The sequence below is a fragment of the Tenrec ecaudatus genome, chromosome 9 (assembly GCF_050624435.1).
Source record: "Tenrec ecaudatus isolate mTenEca1 chromosome 9, mTenEca1.hap1, whole genome shotgun sequence".
Taxonomy (NCBI): Eukaryota; Metazoa; Chordata; class Mammalia; order Afrosoricida; family Tenrecidae; genus Tenrec; species Tenrec ecaudatus.
Genome location: NC_134538.1, coordinates 142,189,403 through 142,215,374, shown reverse-complemented (window position 1 = coordinate 142,215,374; position 25,972 = coordinate 142,189,403). Strand labels below are relative to the sequence as shown.

The 25,972-nt window shown below is 43.1% G+C and overlaps 1 protein-coding gene across 15 annotated transcripts in view; it reads left to right on the top strand.

Annotated features, from left to right (window-relative positions):
• The first annotated feature begins 12,934 nt into the window (after nt 1-12,934).
• Nucleotides 12,935-25,972, top strand: part of CADPS2 (calcium dependent secretion activator 2) — a 520,508-nt gene continuing 507,470 nt past the window's right edge. For all 15 annotated transcript variants that reach the window (XM_075557705.1, XM_075557702.1, XM_075557700.1 and 12 more), the window contains exon 1: nt 12,935-13,276. In XM_075557705.1, the coding sequence (XP_075413820.1) occupies nt 12,935-13,276 (342 nt within the window). The remainder of the gene's footprint in view (nt 13,277-25,972) is intronic.

Sequence of the window (25,972 nt, the reverse complement as noted above, 5' to 3'; positions counted from 1 at the left end):
CAGCTCTTATACAAATCAAACACAATTTGTATCCAACACATTTGTACATACATCATTTTCAAAACATTTTCTTTCTACCTGAACCCTTGTTATCAGCTCCTCTGAAGCATAGTTCATACATAAATCTTTCACTTTTTAATTGGGACAAATCTCAGGGGCCTAGTGCAGGACACACGTGGGCTACGAGAGAGAGCCAGGAAACGTACACCATGGAGACAATATGGATGGATTGACCTATCAAAGGCGCTACGTCATTGGAGGTCACCCTCATGAAGTTGTGTGATTTGTTTTTATGTGCTTGGGGATATGAAACCCAGGAGTGATGAACCCATAGGGACAGCTAGTAGAATCAGGGTTTCGGGGGTGGGGGTGGGAAAAGGAGGTAGTGGTGGGAAAAGCGAGACAATGTCAAGGAGTCCAGGAAGAAAAAGAAAGTTTGGAAACTGATTGTAATAGCAATTGTCCAATTCTTCCCAACATTATATTATGGAATGACATGATATATACTAATTCTCAATTAATAATAAATAAAAATAAGTCAATAAAGGTAAAAATATTAATAAATAATTGTGTACATCCATAGATTTCACCAAAAGAAAAGCGAGAGCCCAGAGATTGGGAAAAGATATTTATCGGTGACATAATAGACAAAAGTCTAATTACTAAAATCTTCAGAATACTGCAAGCCTACAACCAGAAAAAACAAATAATCCTCTTAAAAGGCGGGTTAAAGAACCCGCCTAGACAATTGACAAAGGGCAGCACCTGCATGGCTAACAAGCACATAAGGAAATGCTCTCGTTCACTAGCCATCCGGGACACACACATCGAAATAATGATGCGACCCCATCTGACACCCACAACCAGAGTCCCATTACACGCACACACAAACAGAGATCAACCCATGCTGCAGAGGGTGTGGGGCATTTGGAACTCTTACGCACTGCTGTGGGCTTGTAGATACATACAGCCTCTGTGGAAAGTGCTGTCGCGATTCCTGAAACAGCTGGTAACAGAAATAGCATATGACCAGCAGTCCCATTGCTGGACATACACCACCCCAAAATGAGACAGATCACGAACAGACGTCTGCCCTCCCATCTTCATTGCAGCCTAGTTCACAGTAGCAAGAAGTTGGAAACAGCACAAATCCCATCAATAGAAGAATGGATTTTAAAAAATGTTTGGTATACACACATATTGGAATACTATGCATCCCAAAAATCAGTGATGAAGAAACCATGAAACCCCTCATGTCATGGAGGGTTCTAGAACCCATTATGCAGAGTGAAGTTAGTCAATCATCAAAGGGCAAACACTGCCTGAGTCCCCCACTATAGGAATGAAGCAGGTACCAAATAAACATAGAAAAATACACAGCAGAGAGTAAAGGAGGCTACCAACTATGACAGAATACAGCAGAGATCCACCCTAACATACAAAGTGTATCAGAAGGGAGATCAAATAACAAGGTTTGTATTGTTCAAGTCGGATTTATTATTTTACTCTAATAAGGTTGTCAGGGATGGGAATAGCCTGGTTACTGGTTATCAGAGAGCATTGTAGTCTCCTTTACTCTGTTATGTGTTTTTCTATGTTTATTTGGTACATGAAACCCAGGGTGGGTGACTCTATAGGGGCAACAACTAGAATCAGGGTCCCTGAGGAGCTGGAGGGGGAGGTGGGGTGTAAACTAAAGGGGAGCTGATATCAAGGAGTTAAAGAAGGACGGAAATGTTTTGAAACGGATTTTGGTAGCAATTGAACAACACTGCTTGATAGGATTAAACTGTCGAATGGTGCACATCTAGATTGGTGCCTAGTAAAACTGGCTGGGAAAAAATGTTCTTTGAGTTTGGGGAACAAATGGAAATCTGAATCGGCCAGATCAGGAGTGTAGGGTAGATGGGATACCCCAAAGACATTCTCACAAGGCAGCCTTTGCTGCCTTTGAAGAAGAAGCATGAGTGATGTTGTGATGGAGAAAACACGTCAACACAACTTTATGGCTTTTTTCTTACTAAGGCAACCTTCAATTTTCTGAAAGCTTCTCCTTAATCTGAGCCAGGGATGATCTTGTATCCTTTGAGAATCTCCAAAAAGAGTCATCATAACTTTCAGAGCTAACCTCTCTGTCTTCAGTGTTTACAAGGCATTTTCAGAAGTCTGCAAGGTGGCGAAAGTCTCATTAATCTCTAACCATTTTTGAGTAGGACAGGGTAGAACTGCACATTGTATGTTTCAGAGACTGTAACTCTTTTTTTATTTGAAATCAGTTAGAATGAACTTAAACATTTATTCTATCTCGTATTAGCTGGATAACCTTTGGGTACGTTGCTGAGTTCCATCAGATAACTTCTTTAAAGGTGACTTGGAGAAAATACTATTTACCCCACAGCAGAGACTGTAACTCTTTACTGGAGTAGAAAGCCCCTTCTTTCTCCTGAAAAGTGGCTAGAAGTTTCAAACTGCTGACCTTTCAGGTAGCAGCTCAATAATCAACCACTATGCTACCCTTAATGGTACTGAAGGAAGAAGTTCAAGCTAAAAGCAATTTCAAGTTCAACTGAAAGCATTAGCCAAGAATAAGGCCCCAAATATTGATGGCATACAAATGGAAATGTTTTAACAAGCTGATGAAAATACTGGAAGCACTCACTCATCTATGCCAGGAACTTTGAAAGACAGCTCCTTGGCCAACTTACTGGAAGAGATCCATATTTGTACCTATTGCAAAGATAGGTGACCAGACAGAAATCTCAAATTACCAAACATTATTATTAATATCACAGTCAAGTAACATTTTGTGAAGATCATCCCACAACATGTTATAGCAGTACATGGACAGGGAGCCGCCGGAGATTCAGGCCAGATTCAGAAGAGAATATGGAACAAGGGAGGTCATTGCTGGGGTCAGATGGATCTTGGCTGCAAGCAGACAATAGCGGAAAGATGTCCACTTGTGTTTTACTGACTATGCTAAGGCACTTAACTCTGCAGACCATAATACTTTATGGATAGCCTTGAAAAGATTAGGAATTTCAGAATACTACATTGTGCTCATGTGGATCCAGTACCCATGTCAAGAGACAGTTGTGAAAACAGAACAAGAGCGTAAAGCATGGCTTAAAATTTGGACAGGTTTCATCCTTTCACCATATTTATTAAACCTATTTGCTGAGCAAATAATAAGAGAAGCTGGATTATATGAAGAAGAATGTGTCATCAGGATTGGAGAAAGGCTTGGTAACAACCTGTGATATGCAAATAACAAAACCCTGTTTGCTGAAATTGAGGAGAACTTGAAGCACTTGCTGAAGAAGATCAAGGATTGCAGCCTTCAGTGTGGGTTACAACTCAGTGTAAAGAAAACCCAAATCCTCACAACTGGACCCATCATGATCACGTGGCGAGAAGACCGAAGTGTTCATAGATGTTGTCTTGCTTCCAATCAATGCTCATGGAAGAGATCAAACAAAGCATTTCATTGGGTAAATCTGACACACAGAGCCTCTGCCACGTGTTCAATAGGAAACATGTTGCTTTGAGGATTGAGATACGCCTGACCCACGCTATGGCATTTTCAATCACTCATCTGCATGTGAGCCCATGGAATCAGGAAGACTGACAAAGAACTGCTGCCTTTGAATGATGGTGTGGTGGAGAGTGTTGCAGGTGCCATGGACTTCCAAAAGAACAACGTTGTTTGGGAAGAAGTACCGTGCTCCTTGGAGGCAAGGATGGCAAGATTTCGCCTCAGGAGAGACCAGTGCAAAGAAGACTTCAGTAACGGGGGCTGACACAATGGCTGCCTCAATGGGCTCTAACACAGGAACAATTGTGAGGGTGGCATGGGACTGGGCAGTGCTTCCCTCTACTGGTCACAGAGTGACTATGAATTGCAACCAACATGATGGTACACGGAAACAACAAGGCCAAGGGGGAGCTTTGTATTTCCATACCGACATGTTCCTGGTCTTTTTTACCAGGTTGACTTTTGCATCGGTGGTAAAACGGTTGCTGCCTTAGCCTGGATCCAGGCAGTGCAGGGCCCCCGAAGGCACTATTGGGGGTCCCCTGGAGTCATCATTGTTTCCAGGCACTATTCAGGGGTACCCCGAAGTCATCATTGTTTTCTTCTCTGCCATGCCACACACTCACAGGAGGAACAAATCCAACCAAAAAAGGCAAACTACACAAATAGAAACTAGTTTCACTTAAGAATTTTCCTTATGAGGTGTTCATTTGGGTGACGGAGAAGGCGGTACAAAAAGAGGGAGGTTGGCAAAAATGAGTGGAGGAAGGCAAAGATGCTGGTAGGTTTGCCAGAGCGCAAGGCAACAGGTGTCTATTTATGTACACAGCCCTGTAATAAATATTCTCAATGAACAGGTGCATGGAGAGACGTGCAAGTTGAACAGGTGTGTGGGAGAGCGTGTGAGCATACTCGTGAATACATACTTAGATTTCACAGAGAATGTTTGTACATGTATAGTTACCTTTGCTGCAACAGAACCATGAATGTAGTGGAGCATACAGGTGGCAAAATTATGACAACTTCTGAGACAACCAAACACCTTGAAGGATTGAGACACAGAGCCTGGGGACTCAGGTTCATAGACTCCAGGGACACCAGATCAATTGCTATAATAATTGACAGTGCTATATATCCCACATTGCTAAGTAGCACCTGGTGTTTTAAAAGCTTATGAGAAACCATCTAAGGTATTGGTCTCTCCCAGTCTAAAGGGGAAAAGAGTGATTAAAAAAAATAGAAAGCTACATGGAAACAATTAGCCCAGAGGGCTAGTGAGGAGCATCAGTCTCCACAACTCTGAGATCTGAAGAATTAGGTGATGTCCAATTACCAACATGAAATATTCTGAAGCAGATCTCATGAGAAGGTTTTGGATATTTGGAACACAATTCAAAATTACAAGAGTAAGCTTATTGGCTCAGTAGAGACTGGTGGACCCCCCAGGTTATGGCCCTTCGTTACCCTGCAGATCTGGAATTAACTCTTTCTTGTCTCCTTATCCCAGGTCCAAATTTCACATGCATGTGAGGTGATCAAAAATACCATAGCTTGGGCCAGGCATACCGTAGTCCTCAAGGAAACGTGTGTGCTTTTGAGCACGTCAAAGAGGCCTTGTGCATCCAATTTATCCATTGCAATGCTTTGATCTCTTCCGTGAGCATTGGTTGTGGATTCAAGCAAGACAACACCTTTGACCACTTCAATCTTCTATTTTATTATGATGTTACCTACAGGCCCAGTTGTAGGTAAAATTTGGGTTTTCTTAATCTCAGTTTTAAACCCAATAACAGAAAGATCTGTAATAAGAAGAAGACTAGCATCAGTAAGATGTGCATGCCTTAGAGTAGCCACTTAAAATCAAAAGTCCATCATTTTCTCTAGGACAAAGGTCAGCAAGGTTAGAAAAGAAGAAGGTGTGGAAACAGGAAACAGGAAGGAATTGTGATACATGACGGTACATCGAAGGGATTGCAATGAAAGAGATGGAACAAAATTCATATGCATTATTGAACTGATGATTTGCTCTCTAAAGCTTCACCTAGTTCACAATTTAAAAATTTTTAATGAAAAGAAACCATTAAAAAAAGGAAGTTCTTCATTGCACAATAAAAGTTATTAATTTTATGAAATCTGGACCGGTGGGTATACATTTTAAAAAATATTCTTTGGGACCAAATGGGAACTTCATGGTTGTCTGAGCGAAAGCAACTGTGTGACTCAGGAGCTGCATCCGCCTCTCTTCCGTGGAATTCCATCCCTAATTCTGAGAACAATGGCTAGAGAAGTCACACGTATTCAGACTGGTGTATTTCCCATATATTTTTTTAAGTGAGTTCAAGAAGGTTGCCATTTTGAGGAAAAAATCGGCAGTTTTTGTTGCCAATGATAAAACCTGAGCTTCCGAGCCACCATTGAAATGCGGTGACACCGAACAAACCAAATGAAAAGAAAGCTGTGAAACGTATCTGCAACTAGGAGCTCGATGACTCCCCAGTACTTCCAAACTTTTCTGATGAGATTTGTGGTTATTGACAAATGCGAAATTCTAATGCTGTTTAATAAAACGTGTCAACATTTAGATGATCTACACAACTCAACGGACCAATGTTTTCCAAATGGCCAATAAATCATTCGTGGGTGAAAGATTCAAAGTATTAGATGTGATAGCTGAATATCACAATGTAAAAAAAGTTTGTTGTTTTAGTGGCAGATTCCGCACTGCCATGACGAAACTACCCTAAGAAATGATCATTTTCTGGGTGTTTGGTAAAACAGCAAATATGACCATCAGCAATTATATTAAAAGGTTATTAAATAATTTATATATGGTTATACATAATAAAATATATTAAACATATATATATTTATACGCAGAAATATATGATAAATAAAATAGGTATTATAAATATGCAGTATATAGTAAATAATTTATGCATAATTAACTAAATACTCCTTAGTATTTCAATAACTGAACATCTCTGTGAAGATTGCCTTTCTTTATCTATTTCAATCAAAACAATACATTCCAACAACGCATTCCAGCAGATTGACTGCAAATGCAGATGTGAGAATCCAGGGGATTTTAAAAAATCAGATATTGAAGAGACTTATAAGGTGGAAAACAAAGTCATTCTCCTTATTTAAATGCTTATTTTGGAAGCATAGTGGTTTGTTTGCTTTGGTTTTTTACTGAAATTTGTTGTTTGTATTATGTGATAAGTATACTAATATTTTAAAATATATTACTAATAGCTACTCCTGAATTTTCTTAATTTTTTTCAAATATGAAAAAATACCTGTGAGTATAACCTACATAGACAGAATTCTTTGATATCCTCACTAACTCTTTAAGAGTGAAAATTAGTCTTGAGAACAAAAAGTTTGAAAATTATTGATTTGGTGAGAGTAATAGCAATTGATTAATAAAGGCATTCGGCTCAAACATAAGTACAATTGTGTGGATGTCGCAGGACAGGGATGTTTCCTTCTACTGTACATTGGGGCGCAATCGATGGCATCTTACAACAATGCAGGCACAGCCTTATTCCTGTCTTTTTAGTAACCTCCCATCAGGAAAAACTCTACCTCACTATAGTTTCGTTTTCTTGAGCACCATTGTTGAAATGGTGCCGTTTTTGAAGTAGTAGAATTCACAGCTCTTTCTGTCATGCGTTGAGTTCCTAGCCAATCAATGCAATTCTCCCCTTACAGTTTTCTACTTCAGTGCTTAATATGGAATAGGCACTCAATAAATGATATTGATGGGTACGAAATGTGTTTAACAACAAAATCAATGTAAGTGTAAAAAAGTATGAAAGCTAGAGAGAAAATCTATTTTTTAATACATTTTTAGTATCCATTTCTAGCTTTCATTTGCTCCCATAAAAATCTGACCTCATTTATATAGCAATTAGGAGGCAATGTTTATATTTAAATAATAAACATTTTACAATTCTAGACTAAATATCTACTTCTCTAGGAGACCTTAGTTCTCATTAGACACAAATGTATCTTACATTAATTCCTTTCTCTTCCTTATCATGCTTGGAGCACACACACGTCAGGTGGCTTCTACCTTGTCTGACCTCCCTAAGCTTTACCACCCAGCTCACTTGTATCCTCTTTCCCTAGATATTTCCCCAAATGACAAAAACTAACAAACTTTCCCATTCTGTAGCCAATCGCTGATAAAGGCAAAATTATGAAATCTTCAAGACCTTAGGAAGATATTTTTGGAAGTTTCTTTAGTCTGATGGTTTCAAAACTAATAATTTAGGATTACAAAATTTGCCCTGTGTAAAACCCAATGCAGAGACATTTACAACGTATCTACAATATTTTCAGTAGTTCTATAGTTAAAAGTGAACCTCACTGTCCATTATTATACTGACAACAAAATATCTGAAATTGACTGAGAACATATATATACAGATATATGTATAAGCATATTTTAAGTTTTTTACATGCATTATGATACATGTATTTGTCATGTGTGTACGTGTGTGTTTGTGTGTGTGTAAATGTGGACTGCTCATTTACTGGTCAATTCATGCTAACCATCATCACTATTTATTTCTCCCGTGATCTGTACCAGGAGGGATCCCAGGACAATTCTCTGTTAGGACTCCAGAATTCAAACTGGAGGTGACAAAACACACAAAGCAGAACAAAGGGACTTAGGTGAGATCTCCAGCAGGATGATTGCCTGGAAGGTTACAAAGAGCCAACTTGAAGTTTGAAAACGTTTATTGTTTTCATCTGACTTTTGGAAACCTATGACTCCATATTAGCCGCCCTGGCAAACGGACAGGGTTTTTTTTTTTCTCACATATATTTCAATACCAGTCCTCCCATGAAGTCTGAAAATGACTCCTCAATCTGTGGTAAACTAATTTTAGCTTCTAACTAGGAAACACAGTTAGCAGCATGCTCTTTTTCAAAATACCCGCTGGATCTTTTGTGAATTCCTTTCAACTTCACAAGAGCATATGTTGTTGTAAGTGAGCACACCCGGTGCTTGTGTGAGCCTCCAGTCACCGCTCTGGGACTCGTTTACTGATTATATGTATCTAGTCAGAGAACCACAAACCTAGTGTGGGTGGGTGGCACCAAAGTGCTTGTTGGCTGAACGAAGGACAGAACTGATATCTTGAAAGAGTTAGTTGCTTCCTTTCAGTCAAACGCGCAAATCAATTCTCAGCCGGAAAGCAACAGGCCACCTGTAGGTATTCGGGTCACAAATCTGTTTCCATATCATTGCCAACACACATTTTATAATCTACTTGATTCCTACGCACCCATCTTTCTTTAGCATTAGAGGTGTTTCATTATAACTGCAATTTGTTTTTCTCCGCACCTTGACAAAGGTAAAAATGAATCATTGAGCGAGTTCAAGTACATTCTGTACATATATGAAATACTACAAAACAATTTTAATCTTATGCTGCATATTATTTATTCAAGTACCCTCATATTCTGATTACCTGAAAGAGTTCATGTTTAAGCTAGACATCCAGAATGAACATTAACAAACACAAATAGAATTTTTAACTAAAATGACTCGATGTGATTCATCTTTACAAATGGATCTGTTCTGTCGGTTGTCTTTTCTTCTACAGATCCCTTAACGTGTGCCTGTGGAAGTTGGACATTGAGTAAAGAAGGCCAGAGGAGGGCTGATGCATTTGAATTGCGCTACTGGCAAAGAACACTGAAGGTACCATAGACTAGCCAAAGAACAAACAAATCTGTCTTGGAAGCAGGACTGTCAGAATGCTCCTTAGAGGCAAGGATGGCGAGCCTCTGGCTTTGGGCATGTTGTCAGAAGAGACCAATTTCTGGAGAAGGACATCCTGTTGGGTAACGTAGAGGAAGGCCCTCAATGAGAAGTATTGATGCTGTCGCTGTAACAATGGGCTCAAGCATAGGGACATTTGTGAGGATTGCGCTACCGGGCAGTGTTTTGTTCTATTTTGCATAGGGTTGCTATGGGTCGGAACCAACTCGATGGCACTGAAAACTACAAAATCCCTTCGTTTCAGAGGTATGGAGGGTTTCAAGACATATCATTGGCCCCCTTGGCACTCACAACACATACTTTCTGAACCATCCCATCTACACCTGTAGCTTCAGCTCCCAACATGCCGATGACTCCTGCATCCAGGCTTCTATAACAAATTTGCATTTTCAACTGCTTCTAGGACCTCTCTGATGTGTTCCATGAAACCTCCTGAGCCTTGCTCTTTCTCCAAACGGGCTTCTCTTTGCTAAACCCATATTTAATCTACCATCCATTCCCCAAATTCTCTACCCTGGTGATCACCTCTGATCCCAGGCCTAGGATCTGCATACATGCTCTATTAATTCCTTTGTCCATTTCCTCCACTCTTGTCTCCTGTTTTAAATCCAATCCATTATTGCTCTGCTTCCAGCTTTCTTTTAAAAGTGCATCGGCTATTGTTTCTATTTCTTATAATGCTTGAGCTTAATTCTTAAGAGTTACAAATCACATTATGTCTTGAAGTATTTAAAAATCAATGTGTCTTCCTCCTCTTTTTCTTTCAGGACATGGTTTCCAAGGCCATTCCTGAATTTGCCTGTCTGTTCTCTGTCTCATTCGCCAAACAGGCTCTCCTGTGTGCCTTCTCTCCAGGCATGACCACTTATTTGCATTCCACCTAATATGGCAAACGATGTCAAGCCTTTGCAAATCTCCCGCCTCTTTACTGTAAGATCTCTGAATCATACTTCATAATAAGTATCAAGCTGAGAAGCCATCCCTTATTCCAACTCTTCCTCTCTCCTAAACAAGGTGTTTCTCCTCTGTTTTGTCATATCTTGTGTTATTTGGATTGATCCACAGATTGCAATGCCAACATCAATTTTCTTTTTTAAGTATCCCACGGTTTTACATATGTTATTCCTTACCCTGTTAAGTTTATTTAGGTCAGGGACTGAATCTTTTTTTTCCTCTTCTAACTATACCCAACACAGTTTTTACAGCTTGTCGTTTCTTAACCGATATGTACCTAATTAACCAAACACTTAAGTAGTCTCTTTGCTGTCTTTTGGGTATTTCTTTAATTCACATCTCTTAAACCACTTTCTGTTCACGGAGAAAACGCTACACATATTCTGAAAACTATTGGATGTTTCCCCATGCCAACCTCAAGTTAGGGGTGTTTTTGTTTTGACAATATCATTTAATAGAAGGAATATAAGTTAGCACAGCAAGTGGTATTAACTAACTTGAAAATAAAAAGAAATATCCCGTTGATTAGAGGAAATGAAGGTCGTTCCAACTGGTTTCTTTAAATTGCACTTGTATGTCCCAGAATTAGAAGCTCTCATTTTAGTTGTCATTTTAGTGCTGTTTAGTAAACATCAACCATTTCATACCCTGATTATCAAGGAAAATGATCAATTATCAAGATTAATAAAACCAATTTTGAATTAGACAAGTATAAGGAGTCCTGATTCCATTGGTTGCTAGTTCTGTAACCTTCTTAGAAAATAGGATTCGCTAATCCTCAGGTTCCCTATCTTTAATGGGGCTGATAAAGATGCCACAATGTGTGTGGATGGTTTCATGCAACCCTGGTTCAAAGCACGTGAATAATGGTAGCGATAATAGTAAGCACTTGCCTCAGAAGGTTACTTTGATGTTGTTTCAGAGAAACACTCTCAGAAAACTTTGCACAGGGTAAAGGGCTATGTAAACATCCAATATTAGGAATTCAGCGAATGATTATCATTTATTTGCCTGACCCAAAATAAAGCTGGGGTTTAAAAAAAATCAGTGTTTGAGATGTGTATCCTTTGGCAGTCAGCCATTAGCCTGCAGTCAGGCAGCAAAGAGCACCTTTTATGTAAGCAGGATGCTGGCTCCATGGGCACCAATTAAGGACTGACAGATAGGCAAGGCTCCCCAGGAGTAAGTACCTCCTTATCTTTTACCCCATCTAGGGAGAAGGTCAGGAAATGCGGAAAGCAGGCGTCTCTCTTGTGTGCCTAACTGTGCGATTGGCCTGCAACCGCTAACCCGGCTATTTTGGTCCGCGAGTGATGAGCTCAGAGGCCCTGCTGGTTTTACTTGCCCGCTGTTACTTCCCCTGAGCGTCCTCCCCTCCCTGCCAGCCCATCAGCTGCACCCTCCCCAGGGTCTGGAAAGCATTGTTGTGCCCCTCTCCCCTGTCAGGGCTCAGGACACCAGAAACAGAACCACAAAAGGAAACTCCGGTGGACCTGGCAGTGGGACAGAGAAGCCTGCGCAGATAAGGCAGGCTCCAGGCGCCGCGACCAGACGCCCACTGGAGGCGGGTGCCAACAGTGACCCAGCGCACTGCGGGCTCCGCCAAGTGCTAACAGCGCCGGACTCCGCGCGGGCGCGCCACTGTTTGCAGAAGAAAGGCGACACTACCCAACCGGTGCGAGCCCAGCACCTCCCAGCCCAGAAAAGCACTCGGGCTCCGTGGGAGCCGAATCAGCGTGTCTTTTCGTAAACACAAAACCGATATGGGTCATGCGTCTGCAGGAATAAGCCCGTTTACCAAGAGGGCCTCCTTGTCATTTTGTTGTTTGTTTTGTGACCAGCGCGCACCTGACGCTTAGCACCGGGCTACAGCCTGCGCGTCAAATCACCGCGGAGCAGGGAGCAGGACTCGCTCAAAGTCTCACCCCAACGGGATTTGGAGGTGAAGGGTTACAGTCCCACTTGTCCGCGCTCTGGGCGCCGGGCTCAAGTCCTGGCGATCTCCACGCGGCCCCCTCCTTCCAGCCAGGGGACAGGGGTCCCTCTCACCCCCTCCAACCCAGGGACAGCTTGCAGGAGCCAAAGAGCTTGAGGGTGGGGGGGGATCCCAGCAGCCTGAGCAGCCCCCGGGGTGCGCCCACAACCCTGCCAGCCGAACCCGTTCCCCGCCTGGGCAAACAGCGCGGGGGTCCACCCAGGCCTGGGGTCCCGGTGGCACCAGCGGCGCGCACGCGCAGTCCGCCGCCCAGCGCCTCAACACCCACTTCCACGTGTTGCTCATTGGAGGCGCCACAGGTTCCCCACCTGCGCGGGGCGCTCCGGCCGCTCCGCCTCCGCCGGCGGGCGCGGGGGCTCGGCCGGGCCGGGCCGGGCCGGGCCGGGCGGGGCCGGGGCGCGCGGCTCCCCCTGCGGCGCTAACTCCGCCCCTCGGTCGGCGGCCCCCCTCCGCGCGGCCGGCCCGCCTCCCGCTCCCGCCGCCGCCGCCCCCAGCGCCCTGGCGCTCCAAACACTCCAGTCCCCAACTCGACGTGTCCGGAAAGCGCGGGCCACTTTCCCTTTCGGTCTGCGGCCGGATTGCCGGCCCCGCGCTCGCCGGGACCCCCGGGCGCCGCCGCCGCCGGGCTGCCGCGCGCCCCAGCAGCACCATGCTGGACCCGTCCTCCAGCGACGAGGAGTCGGACGACGGGCTGGAAGAGGAGAGCCGCGAGGTGCTGGTGGCGGCCGGCGGCTCGCAGCGAGCGCCGCCGGCCGCGGCTCGGGAAGGGCGGCGGGACGCGGCGGGGCGCTCGGGCGGCGGAGGCGGCGCGGCCCGACCGGGGAGTCCGAGCCCCTCGGTGCGGAGCGAGGGGCGAGAGGAGCCGGAGCGGCAGCTGGACGAGGAGCAGGAGCGGCGGCTGCGCCTGCAGCTCTACGTCCTGGTGGTGCGCTGCATCGCGTACCCCTTCAACGCCAAGCAGCCCACCGACATGGCCCGGAGGCAGCAGAAGGTGAGTCGCCAAAGCGGGCGCCTCCTGCTGCCGCTTCTCCCGGGCGGGTTCCGGGGCTCCCGTCCGCAGCCCTGTGCCACAAACCGGGCATCGTGCTTGGGGGTACGTTGGAGGGCAAAGGCCGGGTGCGGTGCGGGGGAGAGGACGCCTTAGCCCGCCCGTGGCAGGTGGCAGCGGGCACGTTGTCCGCCGGCCCCCACCGCCCCTGTTTGCCAGGAGCTGTCAGTTCACCATCTCTGAGACCCGCATGGCTGGATTCGAATGCAACTCCCTGTAACTTTCATTTCTAACATTGGCGCGCCCCTGCCAGGCTAGGTGTGGCAGGAGCTGGGGGTTCGCTAGTGTCTGAACCGAGTGTGCCTAGTGGAACAGGTGGAGCCTGCACACTTTGCCAGGTAGAGAGAGAGAGAGACGTCTTTCCCTAGGGCGGACTGTGAATCAGAAAGAAAGTTCCGTGGACCAGTTTCTTACACAGCCAGGGCCTCAAGCCCCCACCTGAAGGAGGTATGCAGCTGTGCAGAGTTGTTCTACAGGGTAAGTAATAGGAGGCCCAATGAAGCGTACTAGTAAACAATAAAGGGCAAGTGCATAATCACTACATAACATTGCTTTTCTCTCTCCCTCCCCTTTCGCCTCCCTTCTTTCTCTCTCTCCTCCTGGGGGGAAGGAGTTTGTTTCAGGTGAAATGGCCGTCAACTTTAGCTTTAAAACAAGACCCCAGGGGCCTAAATGTTCTGTAGCAGGCAAACTGAAAAGAGGTAAATTGTTCTAATTGGGTCAATGCATACAGTGGAGACTCAGACATTAAAAAAAAAAAAAAAAGAGCGCGGACCCTGGACGATTCTGCAGAAATCTCTTAACAATCCCCTCCGTTTTCAAGAAGAGACCCAGAGAGATTGGGATTGGCCCAAGGCATGCACAGGTGCACAGGCATTTACTTGTTTTCTGAAATGTTAACTTCAGCCTGTGAGCTGTTAGTTGGAAATTCAGAGAGCCTTTGAATTGCCTTGAAATACAACTGGAGAGCCAAGTTCACCCCGCCATCCCCTAACACCCCCTAACTGAACCGCCGTTTGGAACCAGTCATTCAATGGAATGATTCCCTTCTGCTGATAGCTAATCACACAAGCCTTCCAAGTGACCTAACTCTGGGTAGTTCTTGGAATCACTGACGGTTAGATGTGGGGAGACCTTGGGAGCCTTTAAGCCAGTGGTTCTCAACCTTCCTAATGCCGGGACCCTTTCATGTACTTCCTCATGTTGTGACTCCCAACCATAAAATTATTTTCATTGCTCCTTCATAACTGTAATTTTGCTACTGTTGTGAACCAGATAACCCCTGTGAAAGGGTTGATAGACCCCCCCAAAGGGGTCGTGATGCACAGGTTGAGAACAACTGCTTTTAGGAGACTCCTCATTGTGGAGGGAGGCAGGCTGCCTGGGCTGTGTTTTCAGATCCAGACACGTATTGACTTAGAGCAACTTGGCTTGATTGAAGCCACCATTCCCCAGGTCCCTTTTGTGTACCCTGTGGAGCCCTGGTGATTGGTATCCCCAAAGTTAGAAGTTGGAATCCACTAGCCGCTCTCTGGGAGAAAGCTTCTGCTTCCTGCTCCAGCAAAGATTTGTAATCTCAGAAGCCCACCGGGCCAGTTCTGTTCTGTCCCACAGTGGCGCTGTGGGTCCGAATTGACTTGCTGGTCATGAGTTTGCTTTGTTTTCTTCACCTTTGGCGATGCTACACTTTCTAAGTCGCTCTGTTCAGAATCATTCACCCACTGCATCCTCTAAACTGTAGGAACTAGCAGCTTACAACTTGGTTATTCTGAAATTAAGTGCATGGGATGTTTGACATATATTGATTTGTGACCATACGACGATGATGGGTATCTTGTAGACTCCATTTTGTTCAGCCATACGACATGTAAGCTTATCCTCAGTGTCTTAAAAGGTAGACACAATGCCTGGTGAAAATAAGAGACTATTCTTTTTTGGAATATCATCCTTAGGAAAGCTTTTGCAAAGGTACTGATAGTGTCATGAACACTTGTTACGTTTTATAAATGAAGCTCTCCTTCCCTTATTCAAATAGTGCCAATCTGGCTGACTTCTGTGGCAATCAGGTGCTGGTGTTTGAGTTGGAAAGTAGCCGTATTCACAGGACTAGGGAGGAGACCTATCTAACCCCATCCAGCCATTCCCTCAAATCGTTCCAAACTACCAAAAAAAGAAAGAAAAAAAACCAACCCCAAAACACTGCACAAGTGAAGGGGCTTCAACAGCCTCATGGAAAATTCCATTGCCTTTATTGTCATTTCTCTGGGAACTTTTGGATGTCCCCTCAGGTATTATTCTATGCAAAATATGTAGAATGCTTGTGGTAATTTATACTTTGCTAGACATTGAGAGCTAGCTCTCAGATTAGATCAGGTGACTGGTTTTCATATTGTTCTGAGAAGGAGGCTCATACAACCCAAGTGTTTACCCAAAGCTTTTTCAGAAGTACCCTCCCCCATACACACACGGTTAGCCTTCATTTAAGAAAATTTTAACACATTGTTTGCTTAAGGGAGGCAGACCAATTCTTGGTAAAGTTTCCTCTGTGGACAAAACGAAGTGGAAATTTCACTATGTTCATGTGAATCTGATGCACAGCCAATAATTAATGTTAAAATGTTCCCTTTAAGTCTTGAATCATAGTTATATAAAAGAAGTAACAGGATAATTGCAAAATCACTAATCCATTGTATAGTTTTATTCTCTATCTCCAAGTAGTCATACATCCAGTAAAAGGCTTTAATAGCTTAAATTGTTGTCTTTGCAGTGCATATCGCTGCTTACTCACTCCTCACCGTCTCTAAGATTCAGAAACTCAGCAATCAAGATCTGAAAGGGTCCTCATTTTGTCAGGGACACAGTAATCCCAGAAAGAGACCTACGTGGCCTCTCAGATCTCTCATTAGTTGTGTCCCTCAACCACCCTGCCGGGACTCTGGGACTCTTCGGTTTCTTTGTCCCAGAGCTGAATCTTAGTGTTTGTTTTGCCTTTCACTTGGAGAGGGTAAAGTGCAGAAACCTAGTAAGGGGCTATGTCTTTGGGCTGTTTGAGAAAGTCTAATAGCATTGAAGTTCTAGCCAGCCTGGCTTTCTGATCCACTACGGCTGGTTTTACTGGAGTTAGTGAGGGTGAGCGTGGACCAGGCACAGTGATCCCAGCTCTGTGCCAGGTGGCCAGCTCCATGTGCCCTCCTGCCCCCAAGTGAGTGTGTCCATGACTTGAATGTAGGGTACAAACAGCCGTCACAAGCTGCCTATCAGTGAATAGTGCTCCAGCCTGTAGTGCTTATTTACCTTGATTACCTTTGAATCATTAATCACTGCATTGTGAACAGCGTGACTATAAATGGTGGAGGATTCCAGAGCATTGCTTAGGAGCCCTGTGGGTTTAGTGGTTCCACGTTGGGCTGCAGTTCAAAACCACCCGCAGCTCTGCAAGACAAAGCTTGGGTGGGCTATCTACTGCCCCGAGCACTGACAGTCTGGGAACCCCACAGTGGGTCACTCTGAGTTGGCTTTGACTGGATGGCAGTGAGGGAGCATTGGTGCAGGTGAGATGAGTCATTGTTTTTCCGGCTGTGAAACCAGAGCCAACCAGTTGTTAATATAGGCCTTTGTTTCAGATCTTTGGAAGACACTGAGAGTTGGGGAAATGAGTAATCAAAGGGGTTTTTGGTGGTTAAAAAGCAGGGGACACTCTGCCCAGCCACAATCACCACCACACAGGAAGGACAGTCTGTCCACCCCTGTAGAATGGCGGCTTCCTGCCAGTCTGCAGGTCCACATTTATCACTGTCTCTCCGTCGGAGAAGAATTAAAATGTGAAGAGTTTAGCCAGAAGTCTGTGGGCCTCTAGTCACTGCTTGCTCTTCAGTCTTCGTTGTTGCTTTTAATTAAATTCAGCCAAAGCCAATTAATATGTAGCTAAGGGGCTTACTCTTAATTTTTTCAACTAGAAGCAGTGACATGGGAACTGGAAAGATGAAAATGGTGTCTAGGATATTCTGTGTGACTCATTTACCCAGGTTCTTTGTGCTGCTGTGGCATTGCGACTGTAATCACATGCGGTTGTGCCTATTTCATCCTTTCTTGCCTTGGTGACTTCTACCGCCTCGTGTAACTTTCCTGTCCAAATAACACTGGGAAATTACAGATGGTAGGGCAGTACATTTCATGGGCAACGTTGATCTGGAGGAGAACAGCACGGGGACCGAGCATTCGGTAAACTATTATACAGCGGTTCTAATCTCCATTAAACTCCTCCGGCTGAATATTACATTACAAGCATGTGCAGGTACACACCTCTCTTTTTGGATATAATCTCTCTCTTTGGAAATAATAGTCTCTTCTATTTTTTTTATTTTCTGTTTAGGTGAACCCCAAGCTCAGAAAAAGAACTGTGAGTGAGTGAGTGAATAAGTGAGTGAGTGAGTGATGAGTGAGTGAGTGAGTGAGTGAAGAACTACAGGGTTAGAAGTGTCGAGTTCACCTTTGATTACACTATGAGTCATTGTACCTGAGTGTTGTTACCCTATTTTTGTACCCAAAGTCGCAAGTGTAGCCTGAGCTACTCTTAATGCCATGCACGGCCTATGACCCATTGCTGTTGAGTCAGTTCTAACGTAGAGTAACACCGTGTGTTTCAGAGTAGAACTGCTCCCTAGGGCTTCTTGGTGGCGGTCTTCATGGAAACAGTTGGCAAAGCCTTGATCCTCAAGTGCTGCTTGATGGATTTGGACCACCAATCTTGAGGTTAGTGATAGAGGATCCTGTGATGGTGGATAAGAACTTCGTAAAAATCTACTTCACACATGGAGGTGTCTTATTTAGAGAATGTCTCCAATTAAGATTAGGATAGAGGAAATAATCTCAATGCCAGGAAGAAGAACCTTCTCGTCCTTGGAAATAAGTGTTGCCAAACATGTTTTGACACTTCAAGATTTACACCGCCCTTTTAAAGAAAGCCATGAAAATACTGTTACCTGTGGGTGTACAGCAGGGTTGGGGGATGCCAAAAATCAGTGATACCAGCTCCCATCAATTGCCCACCAAAGAGAAGCAGTCCCAGCCATCTCATGATTGGTGAGCTCCTTCGATGTTTGACTACATATCGTAGGCTCATTTTTAAGCTGATGCTTTTGTATGGCCCCCAAATGATATTATACATATCAAAATGGGCCTTGCCAGAAAAGAGCTCCCTGGTGATGTAGGAGTGAGTGGTTAAGCATCAGGCTGCTTACTGCAACGTCAGCAGTTCAAAACCACTAGGCAAGACAGATGGGGCTTTCTACTCCTGTAAACAGTTGCAGTCTTCGAAATTCACAGGGGCAGATTTACCCTATCCTACGGGGTTGTTGGGAGTCAGTGATGGTCTGATGGCAGTGAGTTTTGGTTTTTATTTCCAAACCCTGGTGGCAAGTGAGCAGCATGGAAGCCCATGACATGCCTTGCTCCCTTGTGTGTGCTTTTCTCTTGCATGTCTATGGGTAGTCGAGAAGGCCACTTATATATGAGGGTGAGATCACTTATCCTTGTGTTCCCTGGGCTTTGATACATTAGGGTGCAAACAGAATGCAGGGATTCTGTTGTTTGCTGCTTTTAATAATATGGACAGCAAAGTTCTGTGGGGAGTGAATGGTAAACCACACATTAAAGTAAGACCTTGGACTGGACATTAAACAGTATCTCAGGGAAAATTGCTGGTTGTTCCCTCTGATTTTTCTAACCCTCAGCAAGGTATCATGAGACCACAGCACTGAGTTTAGTGGACCGAGTTGAACTAATGAGAACTCAGAAGGATTAAGTGATGCTGGGGTTCATGTCTGTGTTAGGTTGGGCTCTCTAGAAAAACAAACCAGTGACACTTATATGTGTATATTTATGGAACACAGTTGTCGAAGTGGATAAGTCCAGCCCAGTTCAAGCCTGTGGGTCACAGGGATGCTGGAAGACTTTTATTGACTACATAGCTGTAGGGCCCGATGATCAGGAAGCAGGAAGATGAAGCAGAAGGTCACAGGCTGGTGGATACAGAGCTGAATGAATCCAAGGATCCATAGGTCATATAGCAAGAGGTTGAGGAATGAGACACAAGATTTTGATCCAGCAGCAGAAGTGAGCTAGCTTCCAAGTACTGTGAGGCTATACTAAGTCTAGTCCACACCCACAAGGATACCCCCCTAAGTTGTTATCAAGCGTGTGGATAGATTAAGGAGGTGCTACATTGCCCTATTCATCCCGTGGGAGAATCTTAGCCCAGTCAAGTAGACAGAAATCCTAACTTTCACAACTTCATTCCTATGAAAAAAATGAAACCAGCTCTGATTGTAATGAGCAATGACTTCTTGCAGGAGGGGCATAATGAGATGGAGTCCCGCAGGCGATGCAATGCAATGCAAAGGTGCTTAAGTGATTTCATTTAGCAAAGGTGTAGCGGATTCCCTGACTTTAAAACCGCTGATCGATCCCTCCGTTAACCACAGAAAACAAAGAGAGGCAAGCGTGACTTGCGTTCAAGGTGAACTATGAGGGAGAAGACCGTGAAATCTCAGACGTGGAGCTGATACCAAGTACCGTCCCACTGAAGAAAGCTTTTCACTACACCTTTCAAGATGTTCCTGAGATGGCATGTTTTATCCGCGTGTGTGATTACAAACAAAACTCCCAACTCACTGCCACCGAGTCCATTCTGAGTCAGAGGGACCCTCCTGGACAAGGTAGAACTGAGAGATTCTGGAGACTCTAGCCATATGTGGGAGAAGAATGCAATAGTAATACATAAAGGTTTTTACAAAAACTAAACTTTGGAAGGCATGCCCAAATAACTGTTCGCTAAAAGTCATTAAACCCCTTCAAACAATGATGTATCCAAGATTGTTTGGAAATGCTTCTGTCTTCAGAACGGTCCCATTAGCAGGACTGCTGGGGGAACTCCTGTGCTCTTCCGAGGCCACTGGTAGATTTGAAATGCTGGATTCCATTTGAGAGCCTCTACCCTCCCGAGATGCTTTGCTCCGCTTCTGGAGACGATCACATCATTTTGTAAACTTCTTCATTTAAATATTTTCACATTAAAAGCTTCCTCAAGTTAGCGATGAATTTTTACAATGTCAATGTTGCAGACACAAGGGTGCCAGGTATTTAAAGGCTATTTGTGGTAAGTTAGTAGCTGAGATGAGACAGAATTTCATTTACTCCTTTCTTATTGGAGAGCACAAATGTGTATATGTGCATGAAGGATCTAATATCCTTTTCTTATTTTTCTGCTGAGATTTTTTTGTTTTTCGTATTTATCCATATGAACCCTTTTTCGATCCATCAAGCAAAATGTTCTCTTCTGCCAGATCCAGATGTGTCTATATTCCATGTGCCCGTTTCATTTCAAAAAACAGTTTGTTTTTCTTTTGCATATTCTTCTGTTGGACTTTCTCTTAATAACTTCTCATTTTTTATTTATACTCTGAGACAAACAACTTCTCTTCTTGAATGACAAATTAGAGAGCATTATTTATTTCTTCAATTAGCTAAACAATTGCTAAAACCATGTTTTTAAATTAAATTATGCTTTTAGTACAAAGCTGTTAAGCCAAAGTAATGATATTCGTTTATGAATAGTCAGCTATTTATTGAGTCCCTTTTCATTATGAGGCATCATTTTCTGCTCTTCAATGAAATAATGAAACTACATAAAGCTATGAATTTACCTCTAGGTGCAATTTGGCATCTGTCTGTGTTACATGATAAAACCTTTTACATGTTTTCTTCTAATTGTCCACATTTCAGGCTTCATTTTTCCCCTGAAGCATTATTTTAAAAACCAGTTGTAAAAATAGTTTAAAATTTTAAGTGGTGAAGTTTGTTTTAGTGGTAAATTTCTCATTTTATTGACAAACTATTGCTCACAAAACTCTTCTTGGCATTGTTTTCCATGGAATATTAGTACATATTCTGACCTTAAGATTGAGAGATTGTCATGCAACTAGTAAAAGGATCCCTGCTGGTAAGTTGGGTGTTGGGCTGCTAACCACAAGGTCAGCAGTTCAAAATCACCAGCAACTTTGTGGAAGTAAACATGAGGCTGCCTGCTCCAATCAGGATGTAGAGTCTGGGAAATCCCATGCAGGGTTGTGGCATCTGCAGTGATATGTAGCTAATGAAGGATCCTTGATAGCATGACTGGTTAAGCATTGGGCTGCTAATCACAAGGTGGGCAGTTTGAACCCACCAGCTGATCCTCAGGAGCAAAATGAAGCCGTCAGCTTAGGGGAAAAGTTAGTCTCATGAACCCCGAGGAGTTCTATTCTGTCCCATTTGGAGTCAGCATTCCCTAAACGACGGTGGGTTTTTATGTAGCTAATAACCAGCATTATTTTAATAATCATTGTTATTGATGTTTCTTGATCTGTTATTGAATACATTTTGTATCTCAATAAATTAGATACTTCACATACACAATTTCCAGTATGATGTGATATCTAAATTTTGATGGTAGCCTTTTAGCAGAATTAAGATTTGTAACTATAAAAGTTGTTGTTAGGGGCTGTCAAGTTAGTTCAACACCTAAAAACACTGCTCATCCTTGTGACTGTTGCTAGATTGACCCCATCGTTGCAGTCACTCTGTCCATCTTGTCCAAGGAATATAATCAGTGAAAAGTAACTCCCTTAGAGCCATGTGTGTGTGTGTGTGTGTGTGTGTGTGTGTGTGTGCGCGAGAGAGAGAGAGAGAGAGAGAGAGAGAGAGAGAGAGAGCGAGCACGAGAGAGCGCGCAAACGAGCATACACCAAGTAATGTACTTTGTCAATATTTAACATTGAAACAATTACTTTCTTTTGGGGGAGTTTATTGGAGATATGGACACACGTCTGTAGTGCACACCCACACATATACTCATACATAACTCATGCATGTACATATACAAAGACATACATATGCATACTTATGTATGTGTGGTCACAAACACTTTTTCCTTACTGATAACAATTATACAACTGTTTTAGTTTTATCTCTAATGAGGGAGCCTGAAATACTCGAGTCCTGATATGGGTAATCTTCACTTCTTTCCACTTTAATTATTGTTTTTGTTTCTTTGTTATTTTCGGCTCCTGTCTTTGCTTATTGACTCTGTTTTGTTGACTTGGAATATGTCTGGGGAAAGTTTGCCAAAGGTTGTTCTCAGCAGGGAGGGACTTGGCTGCCCACACTTTGAGCAGTTGGGCGCTCACATTCTGAATCCCGGGACAGGTAAAGCATGGCATGATCAACATTTCCCCCTGATGGTCTCCTTTTTGCTTTTCTTTTTTCGATAGGAAGGGCAGAGCCCCTGTGTTTTAAGCGGTGCCCTCTCCCAGTTTTCATAGTGGATTCTGAAGTCAGAGGACTCTCCTCTCAGATTGAGCTCTGGTTTTTATCGTTTGTTTACAATGTGGCTGCATGTTTTAATTCTGGGGATCTGTGTTATTTAACTCTTTTATCAGAAGTTGGGACAAACATATTCTGCTACCAGGAAAGCAAGTTTTTAGAAATATATTCTTATTAAGAGAACCTTAATTTGGTTTTCTAGGCATAGATCTAAAACTCAAAATACTGTTTTAGCCAAACAGGATTTTAAAACTGTAGAATAGTATTAAAAATAATTCTGATAAGTAAGAAGCTAACACTAGTCTACATTTCTAAGCCATGATTTTCGTAACCATCAGCCTGGCATATTTCTGGGGCTCTGGCAGGTAGGGAGATTGAGATAGAACCTGTTCTTGTCCTTCTGTATTTGCTTTAGCCTTGCCCTTGTGTGGTACAAGTGGTGAGTGTGCTTGGCTGCTAGCCAACTGGCTCCTAGGACAAAAGTTGGATGTTTGAGTCACACAGGTGTACCTCTAAAAAAAGGCTTGGAGATGTACTTCTGGAAAACCCCAGGGGCCTGGTCCAACTCGGACCTTGGGGGTTGCGTGAGGGAGAATTGTTTTGACATCAACTCTTTGTCTCTTGTAGATCCTTTTTAAAAGCTTTCTATAATGTTGTTAGATGGACACTGATTGGCTAAAGTAGATTGCCTTCAGGCCACCTGTATTCAATATATGACTTCCTTCACCGAACAGAATAGGCTGTGGCAATCATGCTTTGGTTCACTTACACGATTTGTGGCTGTAGTTGGCATTAGGTGCAGTCCAGTCAGTTCTGACTCAGACAGACCCTGTGTTCAACACAACGAATCGAAGCACTGCCCAGTCCTGTGCCAGCCTCACCATTGATGGATTTGAGCCCAATGTGGCGGCCACGGGGTCAATCCACCTCCTCAAGGGTCTTCCTCTGTTTCGCTGACCTTCTACTCGACCAAGCCGGATGGGACTTGTTTGTTTGTTTGTTTGTTTGTTTTTCCAGGAACTGGACTCTCTTGATAATATATCCAAATAATATGAGACGAAGTCTTATCATCCTTGATTCTGAGGAGCATTCTGCATATTCTCATTCCAAAACAGATTTGTTTGTGCTTCTGGGACTTTTGGCACTTTTAAGATGTCTTTGCCAACATCGCCATTCAAATGCATCGATTCTTCTGTTGTTTTCCTTATTGACTGCCGAGCTGTCGCACACGTGAAGCAACTCAAGACACCACAGTGTACGTAGTTCAGATGCACCCGCGTCTTCAAAAGTGAGATATTTGCTCTTTAACAATTTAAATGGATCTTGTACAGCAGATTTGCCAAGTGCAATAGCTGTTTGATCTCTTGACCATTGTTCCCACAAGTGTTGATTGTGGATTCAAATAGAATGAAATCCTTGGCAAGAAAATATTTTTTCTCTTGTCACAATATTTCCATTGGTCAGGTTGTGTGAATTTTTATTTTCTTTACATTGAGGTTTGATCCATACTGAAAGCCGTGATTTTTTAATAATTATCAGTGAGTACTTCAAGCAGTTTTCATTTTCAGTAGGTGTGGCTTTCTCATCTACATATGACATATATAATCTGATGCCCCATTCTTCAGCTAGTCGAATTTCTTATCGTACAGATTGGATATAAGTAAGGTATAATAATACTTCCCTGGCATCCACCCTTTTTTAATTTAATCCATCCAGTGCCCCTTTGTTCTGTTTGAATGACTGCTTCTTGGTCTATGTTCATGTTTCATAGGAATACATATGAATGCAATTAAGTGTTCCGAAATTTCCAGTCTTCTCAGTGTCACCCATCGTTGATAATGACTGCACAATTATAGACCTCTGCATAGTCCATAAGCACATATAAATGTCTTTCAGACTCTCTGCTCTCAGCCAAGATACCAAGGTCCATGAGACATCTGCAATGAGAGCATTCCTTCCTGGCCCTCTTCGGAATCTGGCTTGAACTTTTGGCAGCTCCCTACCGATGTTCTGCTGCAACCATTTTAAAATGATCTTGAGCAAAGTTTTACTTTCATGTGATATTCATGATACTGTTTTATAATTTATGAATTTGTTTTGTCACTTTTCTTTCAAAGGGGCACATATCGTGATCTCTTTCAGTTATTTAGGCAAGAGGGCTGTCTTAAATTTCCTGGTACAGACTCAGGAGCACTTCCAAAACGGCATCAGCTTGTCACAACATACCATTGGTTTTCCCTCTGTTTCTGGAGCCTGGTTTTCCTGATCAGTGGTGTCATTCTTCAGCGCCATCGTTTCTTGATCATCTGCTACCTCTTGCAGTGATTGAATATGGGCCTATTCTCTATGTACTCTTTCTATCCTTTTTTGATGATTTCTCATTCATTCCACTTTTACTCATAGAATCATTGAACATTTCAGCTCAAGGCTTGATTAGAGATATGCAAATTGTGTTCTTTCCGTTTACTTTTCTAACCCCAGGTCCTTGCACCTTTCATCCTAATGCTTAATTTGGTTTTCTTGAGCAGACTTTTGAACGTATCTGTTCAGCTCTTTTATATCATTCTTCTATCTGCTTTACTCTATGTTCCAGTTTCTAAAAGCAAGTGTCAGTATTTTCCCGAGTCCTCTTTGGCTTTGGCCTTTTCTTTGCTGTTTTTAACGACCGCTTCCTGTCTTTGTGTATGATGCGCTTGAAGGCCCCACAGTTCTCCTGGTCTTTGGTCATTCGTGTTCACTTCTGTTCTTGAAATGCCCTTCACGGTCCAGTGGGATATGCGAAAGGTCACGCTTGGCTCTCGTGAATTTGTTTCCATTTTAGTCAGCTATAAGAAAGCTTTGTTTGTAAAAGGAAGAGTTTTGTGCCTACAAAATGTTTGCATGTCACTATTTTAGAAAATACCGCGGCAATAGCAGATTGATGTAATTTCATTGAGTTGACTTGCCATGATTGTATGTATAACTGATTGGATGTATAACTGATTGGATGTATAACTGTTTGGATGTATAACAGAATGAGCTATATTTTTGTCACTATTCTTGTACTGTTGAGCCCATTGTTGAAACAACTGTAGCATAAGGGAGGCTAACATTCCCAAATAATTAATAAAAGTAGATATGTGATTCCAGTGAGTAGTGTCATAGAGAATTTTTCACAGATGGAGTTTGATCACTAAATCACAAAATAGTAGGCTTTGGACCTTATTTTTGCTTCTTTTTCACCTTCTTAAATATGTTTACAATGTATAAATATATGTTATATATAAGAAATGTATCATA